General features: G+C 35.9%; 1 protein-coding gene across 2 annotated transcripts in view; it reads left to right on the plus strand.

Moving 5' to 3' along the window:
- Positions 1-18497, plus strand: part of tesk2 (testis associated actin remodelling kinase 2) — a 34054-nt gene that overhangs the window by 11879 nt on the left and 3678 nt on the right. For both annotated transcript variants that reach the window (XM_065276388.1, XM_065276387.1), the window contains exons 3-10: positions 1414-1535; positions 6520-6568; positions 9966-10112; positions 13387-13469; positions 15058-15139; positions 15222-15305; positions 15456-15542; positions 16579-16720. In XM_065276388.1, coding sequence (XP_065132460.1) covers positions 1414-1535; positions 6520-6568; positions 9966-10112; positions 13387-13469; positions 15058-15139; positions 15222-15305; positions 15456-15542; positions 16579-16720 — 796 coding nt within the window. The remainder of the gene's footprint in view (positions 1-1413; positions 1536-6519; positions 6569-9965; positions 10113-13386; positions 13470-15057; positions 15140-15221; positions 15306-15455; positions 15543-16578; positions 16721-18497) is intronic.

Consider the following 18497-nt stretch of genomic DNA (forward strand, 5'->3'; position numbering starts at 1 on the left):
TGGGGAAAATAGAACAGGAGGGGGATTATGGGAAGGATTCCAAAACGGAAAATGACATATCGATTGCATTTTATATCACCTAGTTATGTTAGCATCAAGTATTGGCAGCAAGGGCAGCACTGATAAAACTGGATGTATGATTGGGGGGGTCGCAAATGTTAACAACAGATTTAAAATTTTTGGTTCCTGAATGTGTGTTGTGTCTTATTTTCCATCTCTGCATAAAGTTTTAGAAAGTCAGCGTTTTAGAGATATAAAAGTATTGTTTCAGTCGTGAAAACATCCTGTGGTTGATATTTCTTTCCTGAATGACTCTTTATTGGGCAGCTAGATGAAAGGGGAAACTAAGAAACAGTTCTGCAAATGCACATTTCAGAGATGTTGTGAAATGTCTAACTGACCTTCTTGTGATTTGCAGTGTTCCTCTCTTTCTTTTCTTTATTTCTTTGTGATAGAATATATATTGATTGTTTTACGAGTATCTTTAGAATTTTTGGCAATATTTGACATTTTCCCTAAGTGATATTGCAGGTCTAATGTTATAGGCTTGATTTTTTTTTCTTTCTCTCCTGGAATTTAAAGGGGTCCTGTTGTGCTTTTTCACATTTTCAGTTTTATTAAATGTTTGCGCAAAAGAAAACTGTCCTACATCAGTGATTCACCAAAATGAAATTTTTGGCGTGAAAAATGATAATGACTTGTTTGGTGTGAAACATTAATGCATCTCTAGTCTGCATAGTTACCGAGTTCCAATTCCATACCCGTGTTATCTTTCACATAATATACTTTTCCAGAACTACAACCAACAGCTCATAGTAGGGCTGCACAATCAATCGGAAATCGCTATTGGTGCTAACTGCAATTTAGCAAATTTGACATTTTTAAAGACATTTTATTTAAGGCTTAAAATATAAAAATCTAAATGATTATATTAATATTACTCTGTGGCTTTTGCACTTTTAAAAGTAGGCTACACTTCTACATTTGAATACCCTAATAAAGTGCTTAATTTAGCCATGATGAGTGAAAAATCTAATTGGGTAGATATTTCAGTTTTTATCGGATTTTAAGTGATCATCCAAGGACAGGTTTGAGAAGCCCTGATTTTATAACATTGCATTGTTTCTTTTGACACCTGGGAAGCTAATTTACGAGGTTATGGTAAGGTGTGGGTCATTTCCGAAATGCACTCAAGAAACAACAAAATGAACATTTTGTACAATTGCATAACAGCAGCTGTTAGGAACGATCCTTAAAAACATAGCATGTGAGATGGGCTGAGATACAATTTTTATTTATTTAAAGATGCATTATGTATGCATATAAGAACTTGAATGATTAGGTTTGTATTTTTTTTTCAATAACCTTTTATTATTGAGTTATTATTAATGGCTTGTGGTCTGTTTTTTTTAGGTGCGTCACAGAGCCTCGGGTCAGGTTATGGCTCTAAAGATGAACACCCTGAGCAGTAATCGTGCCAACATGCTACGAGAGGTTCAGCTTATGAACAGACTCTCCCACCCCAACATTCTCAGGTTTGCACAGTTTAGCATAACACCTTTTTTAATGTATACGCACAGAGTAAGTAATGTTCTCTCTTTCTTTGTGTGTATTGTCACCTCTCTGTAAATCTGTTGAAGCATTGTTTATCTACAAATATTTGATTTGCCTTGAAATGCACAGCATTATTTAATGTGGTGGCGTAATTTTTATTGAAACAGGAAGTCAGTCCGGAACTATCGAAAAGACCCCCCCCCCTTTTTAAAGAGCCCCTTTTAGATTGCTAAACATTATTTGGTATAATACAATGTGTTGGAGTGGTTTATGGTTAAAAAAACACATTATTTTCCACATACCGTACATTATTGTTGCTCCATTAATCCCTGCCTTTCTCAAACGCATTGACTTTATACAAAGCTCATCGTTCTGAAAAAGTGCTGTGTTCTCCGATTGGCCAGACATAGTGATTGGCCTTAATACTTCTGACTTCAGCCGGAAATATGACACACTTACCATGTTTTGAAGATTAGCTCACAATGCAATGGTGACAGGAGTTAATATTGTCTTTCCTACCTTATCAATATGAAAAAAATTCACACCCCTCACACTTGTCATGAAGGTAACAATTAGCTATATATAAAAAAAAATTTTACCTGGCTATAAACATTTATTTTTGCAGAAAAGTTTGACATTTTTACATTGGGGGGGGCCTATGGCAGGGTTCCCCAAATCTTACCCTGGAGGGCCGGAGCACTAGTGTTGGACCTATTGTTGGGGGATTTTTTTTAAACTATATTTTATTGAGTGAAAAAGAAAAAGCCAGGCCACAGTAATGCCAAATTTTTGGCCGTGGCTTTGTTTTGCAGATAGTCTTTCGGTGTGGTTATTTTATGTAGTTGGTGGTTTTATTGCTTTTTTGCAGTTGTGGTTTATGCTAATAAGAAACTAAGGAACTGTTGCCAATAAAAGGAAATTAAACAAACTTGTAAGAAATTAACATGTGTTTTCAACATTCATATAAAGCAGTGCCTGATGTAGCTTAATATCAATATTAGATTTTCTTTGAACAGGGAGTGTGTCTCCCTTTATGTGCTTCCAGCAACTCAAAATTAATGCAGTCTTTTAAAGAGTGGGGCTTTTGATTTGAATCTCTTGTTCTACTTTGTGATGGAAATGCAGGGATGACCTTTTCCTCATCCGTTCCACAGAAATCAGGTCAGAAATCCATTAACAATGCATGGACTGAAACTACATCCTGAGTGTAGATTACATTGAGATCATTGCCCTTGGAAAAACCGTCGTCTTACTACTTCATATCAGCTAAATTAAGCTAGTGAGTTTTGTCAGGTGGGATTACCTAGGGCTGAAACAGAGCATGGGGTCAGATAATGTTTATGTATAGTGTTGGACCATTCCGGCAGATTTAAATATCCAAATAATACATTTTAAATAATTTTCATAAAATTTAAATAATATTCACTGAGTACCCCCACGTGTGCGTGTTTGTGAGCACTACAATCCTGCATGATGTTTGCTGTGACAGTTTTTAATAAGAGTAAAAACTATTTGATATTTGACAAACAATAGATGAACCGGATGAACTGAATCAAATCTGCTGTCATCTGCATACATTTTACAGAGACCAGTATTAATTAGATCAGACTTTTTGGGCACTTTTATCTGGAGGAAAAGTAATAGAATTTGATAAAAAAATAACAGAGACTATAAGGTCAGGACTATAAACTCAGCAAAAGCTTTCATTTTGATTTAATTTCTAAAATCTAATTTGATTTTTATTGTAAACCTTTTTTCCGTAGATTTTTCCAACAATTCAACACAGAAATAGCAAAAGATTCACACTATAATTAAATAAGTGGTTTGGCAAATGGTTACTTTAGTAATTTAGTTTAAATTCTTCAATAATCGTTTACTAAATAATAATATTAATAAAATCATTCTTTACCAGCATTTTTTTTTTTGTGAAATTTTTTTTTTTTTACAAAAGTTTCAAAATATTCCTTCCATCAATTTTTTTCTATAAATAAATAAACGTACAAATATATCAAATGAAAGAACAAACCCTCTGCTTTCAAAAAAACAAAACAGGAAAAATATGGGTAAGTTTTTTCAAAAACACCAAATTTTGAGCAAAAAGCTTAAATAATTGCATTTTTGCAAAGAAATTTTGTTAGAGATCGGATTCAGAATGATTATCAAAACATACATGGAATTTAAAATGTCGAAAAATTTGTTTTTGCTTCAGTTTTTTTATAAATTGGGTTAGAGCTAGTGGGTAATAGCGGAATTCCAGATTACCGTAAAAACTCGTCAGGAAACTGTCATTGTTAAGGAAATTTTTTAAACTGACAAGAAAACTCGTCAATGGCAGGGAAAAAGTTAATAGCCAACCCTCTGTGCACACTTCCCCCTTGGTAGATCTCACTCCAAGCTGAAGTCGTGCTCTAAACATTTAAGAGGCGGTCACCAAAAAGTTTTCGTCTGTTCATATGCATGCAAATGCGCGTGTGAAGATATTTTGCTGTGTACCAAAGTTCAAGTGTGGTAAATTCTGACCTGCGAAGACGTGACCACTAGAAAATTTGTACATCAAGGTGTGACGTTTCTTTCTAATGTAAAGCAAAGATGGAAGAAGCACTCTCCACCCATATTTGCATGCTCAAAGTCTAGTGTGACCACCCCATATGCTGACCAAAGTACCGTACAAAACAATCATAAAATACAATAAAATCTAAAATAAAATGGGTTTGGCATCAGAGAAAATGTTTGTCTACCAGCCGGCAACCTAGAATGGTGATGTAGTTGTATTACAAACAGTGTTGTTATGCACATTTGTGTCTTCCTAAATACATCTGGTATTCCTTCTATTTGTGTGGTGCTTGGCTTGGTGTTTACAGCAGAATTTGAGTTTGTGGGTGGATTAAGGTGAGAGAGACCATGACGCCGTGTGTATCTTACAGTTTCACCATTGTTGTATTGTGTTGATGGGGCGGAGAGACAATAATGCATACAGGAGAGGGCTATGGGTGGTCTTTGTCAAATAAATCTTAAAACAAAGCCCCAATAAAAGCCATGCTTGGGGTTTATGAGTCTGTAGGGACAAACGTTTAGAGACATTGATTTGTTTGTGTTGCTGCGAACAAATTAGTATTTTAACTATTTCACTGCATGGTCTAAAATGCATGGCAAACAGTTTAACAGGGTGTGTCCGAATCCACTTCTGCTAGTTTAAAGACGGAAAAATGGTCAATGCGCCTGGCGCACAGTCTAAAAGGGTGTTTCCGAATCCACTTTTGCTAGCTTGAAGGTGGAAAAAATGGTCTGTGCGCCTGGTGCACAGTCTAAAAGGGTTGTTCCTATTCTTGTAATGAGTAATGGGTGCGTTTTGGAGCAAAACGTTAATAAACCATTGAGAGTCTCAACTCTCATCCCCTTTAAAAGCCAGGTGCGCTCACGCCAAAGGGAACTGGCTATTTACATGACGGAGTTTGTAAGCAGAAAAACTAGCAGAGGAAGAAGACCACCAGTTTAAGATTGATGTTAAAAAATGCATAGTGTTCTATTTATTGAAATTGTTATTTTTGAAATGAAAGCTTTGGTTCTCTTTAAATGTCATTCTTTCAGTAATGGAGTAAAGTTAAGCAGTGTTTTAATTGCTGATAAAGTATGATGCATGATCACTGTATTTTCAAAAAGGTTTTATAAGAATAATTTACAAATTTGCTAAACAAAAAAAGGTTTGCATAATTAAAATACTTTATTTGTAACAAACAGCAGATTTTACAAACGTGTAGAGAGGGTTTCAGCATTTGGACAGCGCCCTGAGTGTTTTGAAAAATATTACTTAAAATGGTTCTCATCTCCATATCCAAAGGTACAAAGTCATCATATACAATAAATCAGTGGGGTAGCATTTAAAAAAAATCTAAATAAATGCAATATTAGCACTTTTAAAAGGAAAAAAAAATCTGCTTACCGCGCTACAGTTCAAGCAGCTTTTCACACCTTCTAAAGTCCTGTAAGGGCGCACTCACATTATCCAAACCAAGCCCCAGCGCGATTGTCACCCCTCCCTACTCCCCCAGGTGCACGCACTCACACTGTACTTCTTATCGATCCGAGTCCGGGCGCGCTTTCGTCATTAAAATGCGATTGTTTTGAAAAAAGCAGGAAGTAAAGCTCTCTCTTAACACTGGAACCCACCGTAATGATAAGTCTGTGTTTTTTATTCGGAGTCGTTTGGTGCGCGATTACAGACAGCCCTCTCACATGTCATCATATTGCTTAGTGATCTGTCACGTGCGCAGCTCGGACATTCAACCCCGCTGCGCGCATCAAAACTTTTTACGGAGGCAGATGAAGGTGAGTTGTCGCGCAACTGACGTCTTTACCTTTTGACACCTTGTTTTCAGACCAGAATGCCCATGGATGCACAAATGGGTGCAAATCCGAGAGCAGGTGTCACTAAATGTCCAATTCAATTTAAAATTATAGCATTTTGTTTTCCTTCTGTACATCAGAAAAATAACATGTTTGCACTCTCTGTACAAAAGCGGGTAGTGATGTAGAAGTTAACTCTTTGTTTTCATGGCACAAATCCTGCTTTACCGTGTCACTGTACTTGTTCACATTATAATTTTTCACTCATGTATACTAGAGACACTCCATTGTATAGCTGTACAACACCATAGACCTGTTTGAGTTCATATTATAATTTGTAAAAGCTCTTTTTGACTGATAAAACAAACAGAGCATAATAAATACCTATTGGACAACAGCCTTCTAGAATGTCAACACAGCTCAGTCATTGATAATCCTGCCAATGCCCCAGTTTTTACTCTACCATGTTACCATTATGCTTCGTTTAATGTTTCATTTGGTGATGTTCCATAAAATGTTTAACTTGTACAGTAGATGCTGAAGTTTTTATGCAGTACTTGTGTATTGCTGAACATTAAACTAAACTAACTTTTTGTTGTTGTTTTGTTTGTGATTCTGTAGATTCATGGGGGTTTGTGTGCAGGAAGGTCAGCTTCATGCTCTCACAGAGGTAAGTGACTAAATACTATAGTTTCAAATAGGGAGTTTCTGCAAATTAATTCTGGGATTTGTAATCGATCTTCAAATTAAACAAAACAATATTAATTGATCTGCAAAAAAAAACATAAAAAACTATGTCTTTAGTCGTTTACTTGTTTAGATTGGCTAAAGGGGAAGTTTTCTTTTAGAGAGCCACACTAACAGCAGTTCCTTAAGGCTTGATGTATTTTTATATTTCAGATTGTGTTTGTTATGGCTGTATGAATGGTATTTTACAAACAGTAATGCTAATGAGTAACATTTAGTACACAGGAGAGTGGTTTTATTTCCAAAGCAGAATACATGCATTAAGCTTATCAAATAAAAATGCCAGTGCAACTGCATCAATCTATATTAGGTGATATGGCTACTTCATCCTATTACCGAGCTAGTTAAATTAAGCCAAATTTGTAAAAATCTTTAGCATTCCACATCCCCTTTAACATTTTTGTGTTATGATGTGTATGGTATATCATTTTTAAAACACACAAATCGTGATTATTTGCCATTAACCCCCATGCTTAACATCCCTAAGGAATCTCGGTATTGATGAAGAAGAAGAAAATGCAGCTGCATAAAGATCTAGTTCTTAAAGGTGCCATAGAAAGGAAAACTGTATTTACCTAGGCATAGATGAATAATAATATTATCTTTGATTAATATTTAAATTTGTTTGATGATCTGAAACATTAAAGTGTGACAAACATGCAAAAAAAAAAAAAAATGAGGAAGGGGGACAAAACTATGTTTGATGGGGATGTGAAGATGTGTCACACTGCATGTTAGGACCGGAGTACGCCCTCATAGAAAATACACACATCTCTGTAAAGCCAGAGAGAGAAATCCAAATTTGCAAGTCGCACATGAGCAACGGGTTGTAAAAAGCCTCACACTGCATAAAAATGGTCTTAAATTGCACCCGCATTCAGGAGCCTTATGATGACCAAACTAAATAAAAAGATTGGTTCCTGAGATCAGCAAATGTCGAGTCATTTAATGCAATGATCGACTGATTCAGATCTATGGCTGATTGATCGGAGCATCCCTATTCACGACCCTTTTATATACAATTTAATTCTAAAGGCAAATCCTAGGGTTGTAAATGGACATGTAAAACCATCTTTGGATATTTTTGCACTTAATAAAGCCACATACCTTCTATGTGGTTATCAGAGAAAAATTTTATATATTATTGCAATGCATTCTTTGGCACCTTTAAGCTTTTAAAAGTCTGCTTATTAAAACGTTTAATACCCCGACAGCTGTTTTAAATGCGTGTGACATAGCGTTTACTTACAGCAAGTGTTAAGCCCCTGTTAGTATGAGCAGTAGAGTTTAAACTACTGCAGGGCCAATTGCACATTGTTTGTGCCATTAGCCCTATGACCTTTACTCTGCTTGTCTAATGCATGTTGACAGTAAAAGGTCTAGCCTGCTGAAGGATTATACTGTTATTGAAAGCCACTACAGCCTTCTGTTGCTCGTGCTATTAAGATTTTTTTCATTTGCTAAATAGCTGTAAAGACAACTCATCTGAAGGCTGTTGAGTGAGTTGATGGCATTACAGATAAGGTCTCTCGTCAATCGGCGGCTTGGAAATCAACCCACATAAAGGTTTTCACCATCCTCTACTTTAGCCTGCATCAGCACCCAGCCACTCACAGGCTACTGCTTTACCCAGAGGATTAGCTCGTATTGAGACCTATAAAGTAGTGGATTCACATCAGTGACCAAACCTGTGCCTGTGCCATTCTCCTCTGTTTTATCAGTCAGGCAATACTCATAGTCAACGCAGATCAAATGGTGCAGGCAGCAGAATTAGAGGGGTAACCCTTGCACCATGTCCTAACTAGACGCGATATGGTTTCAGTGATGGGCAACTTGTATGTCCATACTGAACATGCGCAACACAATCGCAAAATGAAGCCAATAAGAACAGTTTTTCTGTTTGAAAAAATAAAAATTATTGAGGAGTTTTGATTTTTTTTATATTTGACCTAGACAATGGGCAACCCAGCATTTTGGGATGAAACACAGCATTAATTAATTTACAACACAGAGGGATGAGATTGTCCCCTTTTAACCCAACACTGGGTTGAAAATAACCTAGCATTTTTTACCATGCGCAAAGGCTTTATACAAGATGTCATGTGATATGTCCAGTGCACCTCCTCTTGATTTTAGAAAGATGAATTTGAGATTCCTGCTGTATTGTATGTAGTAAGTACGTATGTATTTTATTTCCAGTGCTAAATAAATTGCAAAAGTGCCATGTTTGTTCTAAACTAGTTTGGACCCATACATATAACGATGGGTCCTGTCTGCTGAATGAAGCAAACGAAGCAAAAATAGACATGCCCAAGGAGGTAAAAACGTGTGCACACCATATATTTAGCTCTGGAAATCCAAGTCACCTACCCCCCTAATGTCACTATTGTAATATAATAACTTTCATGCTAAACTGGAAAGGTTTACATTTATTATCCAGTTTTCCTTGCTTGTCTCGCATTGTGCTATTACTATAAGTTTCTTAGACCCGAATTGATGATCATCTTTGTTATATGGTAGGAAGCACTAAAAAAGATGCAGGTCTATTGACAACCTAAGCTGTGCCATGGCGCCACCAGTTTCTTAGGTGCTGTCATTTTCACTTGACCCTCCCCACTTTCTGTTGGTTTTTACACAGCAGTGAACGCTTACTAAAGTCTTCTCGGTTTAGTCAGCCGTGGCTTATTTTGTTAGGTAAATATAAGTGGGAGTATAGTTCAGCATAGATAATTTTGTACAACCCAAAATTAGGACACGGATGATCTGCTTATGAACACATCAGGCTACTATTAAGCAAGTTAGTTAAATGCTCAAAAACTGGTTTTAAAGAAAATTGCACATTAGGAATGCTTAATGATTAATCGCGATTAATCTATAGCAGAAGAAAAGTTTTTGTTTACATTATATATTTGTGTGTGAACTGTGTATAATAACTTTTTATAGATAAATGCACACACATGCAGGTATATATTCAAGAAATGTTTACATGTGTATATACATTTTTATATTTATTTATAATTTATATTATATATAAATATAAATATATATTTTTTCTTAAAATTATAAATGCATGTGTGCATATTTATTTATTTGTTTATTTATTTCTTATTATATATAATTATTATACACAGTTCACACACATATATGATGTAAACAAAAACTTTTATTCTGCTATAGATTAATCGTAATGCATCCCTATTGCACATATACCATTCAGTTTTGTGATGTCTATTTCACAATCCCACAATAAAATAAATGAAGACTTCAGAGAGGATTGTCCTGTGGTGTTTATGATAATGATCTATCTTTATTTTTCTCAGTACATTAATGGTGGCAACCTGGAACAGCTGCTGGACAGCAATAAGTACCTGAGCTGGGCCACGCGGGTCAAACTGGCTTCAGACATTGCCATGGGCCTTAGTTACCTTCATTTCAAGGGCATTTTCCACAGAGATCTCACATCCAAGGTAAAGGCAATTTTTGTTATTGCTTACAATCATCGTCATATGTACAGGATAATGTATAGGCAGCCAGTTGTTATCGCAGAAATAAGCTGCCGACAGTATGATCAAAACTTGACGCGAAGTGGATAAGGCATTTATTACGATAACAACTGTCTCTGTCTAAATTATCCTGCTTTTTATTCCCAAAATGTAGTTATTTTTTTAACGTATGCAGACCTTCTGCAAGGAAAACCCGTTTACTTACTGTTTTTAGGAGAAGACGTTCAAATGTCACGAACACGCTATTTGGTTGAATTATTTGTAAATATAATATCATATATGTTATTAAAAGACACATATTTATATTACATTTTGTGTAATATTAAACTGTACTTGTCCAAATTATTTGCAGCATCTGGGTTACCATGAGTTCATAATTTTGAACATTTGTTCAAATCTGGGAATAACAAATCTGCAAATGTCGCAACTGGCCAATCAGAATCAAGTAGGGCTGTGAATCTTTGGGTAGACTGCGAATCGATTCGATTCACGATTCAAAGGTTTCCGATTCGATTCAAAAACGATTTTTGCTAACCAGAACGATTCAATTCGATTCGATTAGCAATAAAATTTGATTTGATTCGAATATTAACGATTCTGTTCTATAAATTAGTATACATCTGCATCTGAGCAAATAAAAGAAATATTTGGGAAATTCATGACCATTTAATAGATTTTCATTAACTAGATTCAGGACTTTAGTTTAATAGCTTAACTTCTTAGGACTCAAAATACATTAAAGCAAGTAAACCAAGAAAAATAATACTACTTCTACATATTCAATGCACCATAAACGTTTATTGTAAACATTGCATACATTTCCTGAACATTTAGGAAATACAGCAAAGTGTGTAAATACAGCAAAGTGTGTAAAGGAGTAGCACTTCTCACGTCTGACCCTAAAATACTAGCTGCTTTAAGTGCAGGTATGTCTATCTTAATGGCATGGCATCTGCGGAGATGGTTGCTAATAAGGTTCGTTGTATTTCCAATGTATTTTAACTCAGATTTACAATGTCTGCAAACTGCAACGGACTTCGGACAGTCTTTCAATTTACTTCGTGAAAACTGAAGTAATCCCAAACCTTTGATCTCATGTTGGCTGGTGCGTTGTTCTCCTTCGTGTCCCTCCATTTGTGCACTGTCTGCTGTGTTTATTCAAATGACAGCAAACAGGCGCGCCGCAAATTGAAGAGTAGTGACGTAATCCACTGCTCATTTTACGTCGCAGATGTAACTAATTTAAAATTTATTTATATATTTTTTATTATCCATCATATTCGTTATATAATCACGATTCATTCGATTGTTAAATATAAAATCGAAACAAACGATTCACGATTCAAAAATCCAGGTTTCAAGATCGATGCATATGCATCGGCAGGATTTGTAATCGATGCATCGAGAAAACGAATGAATCGTTACACCCCTAGAATCAAGCATTCCAATGAGCTGAGTAATAAGTACAAATTACTTTTCAGACTTAATACAGAAAGTCACATTGCTTGAGTTTAAAATGTTATTGTAGGTCCAAAGAAGGCCCAATTGAACCCAATTGAGCTTTTGCAGCTGGGTTTGCATTAGGCCAGATTTTACACAGTGCACCCAAAACAAGACAAGCTTTTCAATATATTGAAGTAAACTTTAATACTGTAACTATAAACCACTTTCGTGTTTGCAAACAGAGATGAGGTTTTTTGTGGGCGGAGCCAAACTGGTTGCAGAAAGTGATATCTCTGCAGTAGCGGTGAGAAGTGTTTTAGCATTAAACTGTGATTGTTGTGGATCCGGTGTTCTGTCAAAGTCTGATTCCCCTATGTTTCCCTTTAGTCCAATGTTTCTTTTAGCGTTTTAATCACGTTATGTTTATTTTTTAGATAAATAAAAAGTTAAAATGGCTTGGCTACTGATATGCATGCATGTAATTTATATGTATTTTTCTTTTTTGCAAAATCTATTATTTTTACAGTATGAATCGCTGAAGTACATACTATCATGTATTCTATATAATAACGTTTATTAAATATTTCATCATTTTCCTGTTTTCAATAATTTCTTCCTTAGCTTTAGACCAACACGTAGGCTATAAATATGTTATAAAAGTATTATGTTTACACACAAATTAAAAAGGCCTGTTTATATATAAATAACACTTTACATCGTGTATGTGTGTGTGTGTGTGTGTGTGTGTGTGTGTGTGTGTGTGTGTGTGTGTGTGTGTGTGTGTGTGTGTGTGTGTGTGTGTGTGTGTGTGTGTGTGTGTGTGTGTGTGTGTGTGTGTGTGGGCTATATTTATATATTTATTAAGTATATAAACATAATAATTTTAGAACAAACAGGAAGAAGACATAAGCTAAGATATAAGGAAATAAAAAGAAATAATAGAAAACGAAAAAAATTATGAAAAATATATTTTTTTGATATTATTGCTTTTTCAGTATAACAAAACATTTACCGTATTCTAAATAAATTATAAACATAACGTGATAAAAACACTAAGAAATTCACAGAAGGAACGACAGACCACCGGACATCTTCTCTACTTATTTTCTATTCTAAATATGAAAAAATTTCTAGATGATTTCATCGCTCCAGTCTGTCCGTTTAAGGGCTTATTGCAATCATAAACACCTACGTTTATCTTCAAATGGTGTCTTCGACGATGGTATTCTATAAAAATGAAAGCCATCTTTTTTTGGCATTCCTATTCTGACACTTAACAGCACAACAGGACATTTTCTAGTGAGTTATCTTGCTCGTTTCACTCGTGTCTAATTCATTTCCACTGTTTTTCTGCAACCACATTGCGCGTGCAGCTTGCAGTGACGTAACTGTGACGTTTCCTCTAAATTGGTCTATAGCTTGACTGGTAAATCAACGTGCTATAAGGTGAAGTTTACCTCTCTGCAGACTTTCCAAGTGAGAACCTACAAGGTACACTTGACCACTAGTTTTATATATATATAATAATAAACAGGAGTATATCAGTAAGCATTAGTCTTCATGTTCTTATGTTAATGGCATGCACTGACATGCTGTATGTAACCCAGCTGTTGCATTATCACTTTTGGGATTTCGCGTAATTATAAGCTCTGGGATTCACCCCTTGGCTTTCACAGTACATCATTACTTTCTGTTTAAGTGATTCTAATTGACTTCAGTTTGAGTCTCAAGCGTAAACCGTCCCACAGGATGAGCAATATGTTCTCATACTCATTGTTTTTTAATATAATTTCAGAACTGCCTGATCAAGTCAGATGAGAATGGCTATACTGCAGTTGTTGGAGACTTCGGCCTGGCTGAGAAAATCCCCATTAATGAGTGAGTAAAAGGCAACAGAGACAATGCTTGTCCCTCCAACTTAAGAACTGAATAAAATATGCAGAAATTACCTTCATGAATATGGTGGTTTGCAGTGTTAAAGAGTAAAGTGAGCGACCCTCCTGTTTACCTCGAAATCTTAATAAATGTTTTTCAGCACGTTTAATTTATGTTAATGTTAGTAAATGTCAATACAGTTAATCATGTTAGTTCATACAGTAGTGCGTGTTAACACAAATGTTACGACACTTGGGGGCAGTTTCCTGCACAGGGTTTAGATTAAGCCAGGACTAGGCCTCAGTTATATTAGGACATGAAAGTAGTTTTTACAAATAAACTTTACAAAAACAACACTGGTGTGCATCTTGAGACAAAACAATGACACTGTTATATGTTAAGATCATAGATGTTAAAAAAAAGATGGACGATGCCTGTTCGCTGCCTTCCATTGGTGAAAAGTGAAGCTGCCAGTGTCCTGATATGGCGCTGACATCTTGGGTCTTGAGTCTGCGCAGTAGCGATTTCGGGACCAGTCATGCGCAGTAGTGAGCAGGAAGAGAAGCCGCGAAATCGAAACCCCGCCCTCGCTCTCGCAGAATGCGCATATCACAAGATATCACAGCTGTCAATCATGACGTGACACCACCGTTTTTATATCATTAAATAACTAACTAAACACAAACCTATTTTAAAAACAAACATTTGAATGTACATCAGCGTGATAAAAACTACAATAAATGACAGAAACCAGGTTTGGAAAAAAGATAATTGAAGTGTAATTAATTTTTTTTAGTTGGTCTCAAGTCCCATTGAATAACATGGGGAGGCGGAGTTTATGACCAGTCACTGGGGGGCGATCGAGACGTTTTGGCTTCACTTTTCAGGGCTTGTGCAGCACGCTTGGTTAAGATATGTCATTACAATGGGTTCTTAAATTAATACATGCATTTTAGTCTGGGACTAGGATAAGCCTTGTTCATTAAACCGCCCCTTTGTTTTGTTTTTTATGCAATAGTAAATGCAGAAATCAACATGAACAATCATTGAGAAATGCTGTAGAACAATTGCTAGTTCATGTTAGCTAATGCATTAACTAATTGGTAACAAATACGACCTTTATTGTAAAGTGTTACTTGTTAAATCAATAGTAAGACGCAAGCGATAAGGGCAGTGGGGGTGTGTGGATGTCTGATTTAGAAAGAACATACCGTCCAAAGTCAACTTTTAAGAGAGCTAATAATACCAGAGCAGCTCAAAGAAAACCTATTCCCACATAACACATTAACACATCAAAGACATCCTGATCAAAGTACTGCAGGTCTAACTGATCTCTCAGGTGATATTTGGTCATTATAAATGCATAATTGACTACATTTTTTCAAATAAAACAAGTCTGTGGGTTGGCTGAACTAGCAGTCGAATAATGGCTCCTGGTTTCAGATTCACCTGACCCTGATCAGACACGTTTGACCATTGTGACTTACCCCGATTAAGTACATGTATTTATGTAGCCTGTGTTAGCATTTGTAGGCTTTTAGACGTTGGCATTTAAGCACTTTAATTATTGTTTATGTGTCTGTGTGTTTAGTTCTGATGAGAAGCTGTCTGTGGTGGGTTCTCCATTTTGGATGGCTCCAGAAGTGTTAAGAGACGAGCCTTACAATGAGAAGGTTAGACTTTCTTCTGCACTTCAATGTGGTTCTGTTCGGCATGTATCGGAGCACATTATCATTCATCTGTGTTCATGTCTAGGCTGATATCTTTTCATATGGAATTATTTTATGTGAGATCATTGCGAGGATACAGGCTGATCCTGACTATCTACCACGCACTGAGGTAAGTAACTTCCTATTTTAACATTATGACTTATCATATAATCATATAAATGTTTTCGAGCAAGCTATGTGGCTTGAGGTTATAAGGCTTGATTTCTAAGAATGGAGATAAGGTTTTTATTTCTCTGTTCCGCAACTCTCCCTATCGCAGAACTTTGGTTTGGATTATCACGCCTTTCAGCATATGGTTGGAGATTGTCCCCCTGACTACCTACAACTCGCCTTTAACTGCTGCAATGTAAGAGAATTTGTCTTTATCAAATCATAGTGACCCTGGACACAAAACTAGTTATAAGAGAAATTTTTATTGAGATTTATGCATCATCTGAAAGCTGAATAAATAAGCTATCCATTGATTTATGGTTTATTAGGATAGGATAATATTTGGCCGATATACAACTATTTAAAATCTGGAATCTGAGGGTGCAAAAGAGAAAATTGCCTTTTAAAGTTGTACAAATTAAGTCTTCAGCAACACATATTACTGATAATAAATACTTTTTGATTTAGAAAATTTACAAAATATCTTCATGGAACATGAATTTTACTTTATATCCTAATGATTTTTAGCAAAAAAATCATTTTGAACACCCATACAATGTATTTGTTGTCTATTTCTACAAAAAAACCTGTGCGACTTATGACAGTTTTGGGTCAAGGGTCAAATATATTTGGCACTTTAGAAATGAAAATGGGATGATTCTGGTCTGGAATCTGACTCCAAGTATCAAAACTCAATACTACCGTTGTTTTTTAAATGCAAAACAGTTCTTGGTTTATTTTAAGTTTAATTTGACCAAAGTTCAGTTGTTAATTCAATTGCAGACTCATTTCAATGGGGTGAGGGAGCTTACATGAGTCATTTGTACCACTAATACGGCTTGAGTCATTTGTGAATCAGACTACATTGGTCACAATAGTGTTTGTTATTGAGTCAAGGACAACACAAACTAAATAACAAAATAACTTTAATCATTGCATTATTTTGCACTGCTTATTACTTTCAATTTAGACTCACAAATTCAGATCCTCTTGTGGATTGAGTAAGTTTTGAATAAAAACTAGTTCCCAGTTTCCTACACTGCCTAAAGTATTGTAGTTCTGTGTTGTTGTTATTGTAATGAAATGTCGTCATCATCAATGTTAGTTTCTGTAAAGCAATTCTGCACCAATTTCTGTCCAGCGTAGCATTCTTGGGATAGAAACCTTAGTGCGACTCCAAATTTAGATGCTGATGTATTTTTATGTTCCTGTTGCCTCCACATATACCCCAGATGGATCCAAAGCTCAGGCCCTCATTCCCAGACATAGTAAAACAGTTGGAGGAGATCCAGAAACGGCTGAAAGCTGATGATTTAGAGAGGGAGAGGATGCTGTTACCGGCGGGGGAAGCGGACAAAAAAACTATCCCCAAAGGTGTTTTAATTCTCACATACCTATTTTTATGTTTATGCTTGTATTATGCATGCTTTGCAGTTTTTTAATATGAACATAAATAATTAGCTGTGTGTTCAATAATATTTTATTCATTCACCATTTGTGGTGCTAACTAACACAAAAGCCTTGATGTGCATTGAACAACTGCAGGAGTTTTGCAAGCAATAAATCCTGGTGTTACATTGACAGAGAGCTTTGCACATCGAGTCATCCCAAAGGCTTTGCTCATACCATCCAACACCCTCCCTTCAACCCTCAATGTAATACCATAGGGACAATGATTTCTTAGAAGAAGCTAGAAAGCAAGCAGGCAAGGCAGTAGCACTTTCTTATATCCAGAAGGTTTCATGGGCTGCTTTATATAAAATGCACAGTGTCTGGTTTAAAGTTTTACTTGCTCCCTCTGCTCTGTAATCTTGTAGCTCTGTTTCCGCTTTGCGCTAATTTACATCCTGTACAAACAGGAGTTTGAGTAATTAAAAAAAAAAAAAATGACGTGTGGCTGGCAAGATTAGAGTCTGCTTAAATTTGTCAGATAACCAGCAAACACTTCATGTATACTTCCCTTAAATTTTGGGTATATTTTTGATCAGAAAAGTTTACATTATGCATTTGAAAGATGCTTTTATCCATGCATTGCATTGCATTGCAAGGTATACATGTTTAATTAACATGTGTGTTCCCTGGGTTCAAACCCATAACCTTTTGCACTGCTAACGCAATGCTTTACCATTGAGCTATACATGAACACTTTACTATACAGTTTACCACTACTTTCAAGTTTTTGTTTCACAAACACAATTGTATAGTGTAGTTTGTCGACTGTGGTACCTTTTTCTCTAAAATATTTTAATGCATAGAGGAATGTTTTAGATTAGATGTAGGACGCTATATTTTTGCATTTTATTGTTTGCAGGCAAGATCATTGCCTTGCACATATTGATTCTCCCTCAAACTAGTATTACTTTGGCACCCCCTAGTGTTCAAATGGCCTTCTAAAATTAGCTTCTAGTATCATTAAAGGTAATGACAATACAGTTGCATATTCTCCTGTCTTTTATTGGTCGTCTAATCAGTGACTCTCCCCTAACTTACACTTTTAAAAAAGAACTTAATAAATCTCTTATTTCAGCTTAAAGCAACACCAAAGAGTTTTTTTAACCTTAAAATAACGTTTCCAAAAAAAGTTTCAGTCGTTCATCCACTTGAAACAGGGTAAACGGCACTTTCACATTCGCTTTGCAGCCCTCTATCGGCCAAAACCACTAAAGAAGTTTCCAACCGTCGGGTCGTGGTCCTGTAGTTCGAGTGAAAACTACAAAAACTTGCTTTACGGCAGACCTACAAATCAATCAGAGCCAGCTATTCTGCATTATTTACGACAGTGGTAATGAACAATTCCGCTTCTGACCTGTAGGGGAAGCAAAGAGCAAAAACTCTTTAGTGTTGCTTTAAAGGACAAGTTCGGTATTTTACACTTAAAGCCCTGTTTTCAGATTGTTTATGATGAAATAGAACGGTTTTGACTGAAATTTCGACATATGCGGCTGTCCCGAAAATTTTGGGGGGTTTGTGTTTCACCTCCCACCTTTACAATGGGTTTAATGGTGCACTGGAACAATCCTTCCTAAAATGCATTAAACTTTCGTTTACAAAGACGTGAAACTCACCGAGTGGTCAGGGGTGTTCACTGATATGCTCACACAAAAATCGCTGCAAAATACGCATTCCAACAGGTTTTATCGTAGTTTTTGCC

The sequence above is a fragment of the Paramisgurnus dabryanus genome, chromosome 6, assembly GCF_030506205.2.
Source record: "Paramisgurnus dabryanus chromosome 6, PD_genome_1.1, whole genome shotgun sequence".
In the NCBI taxonomy this organism is placed as follows: domain Eukaryota; kingdom Metazoa; phylum Chordata; class Actinopteri; order Cypriniformes; family Cobitidae; genus Paramisgurnus; species Paramisgurnus dabryanus.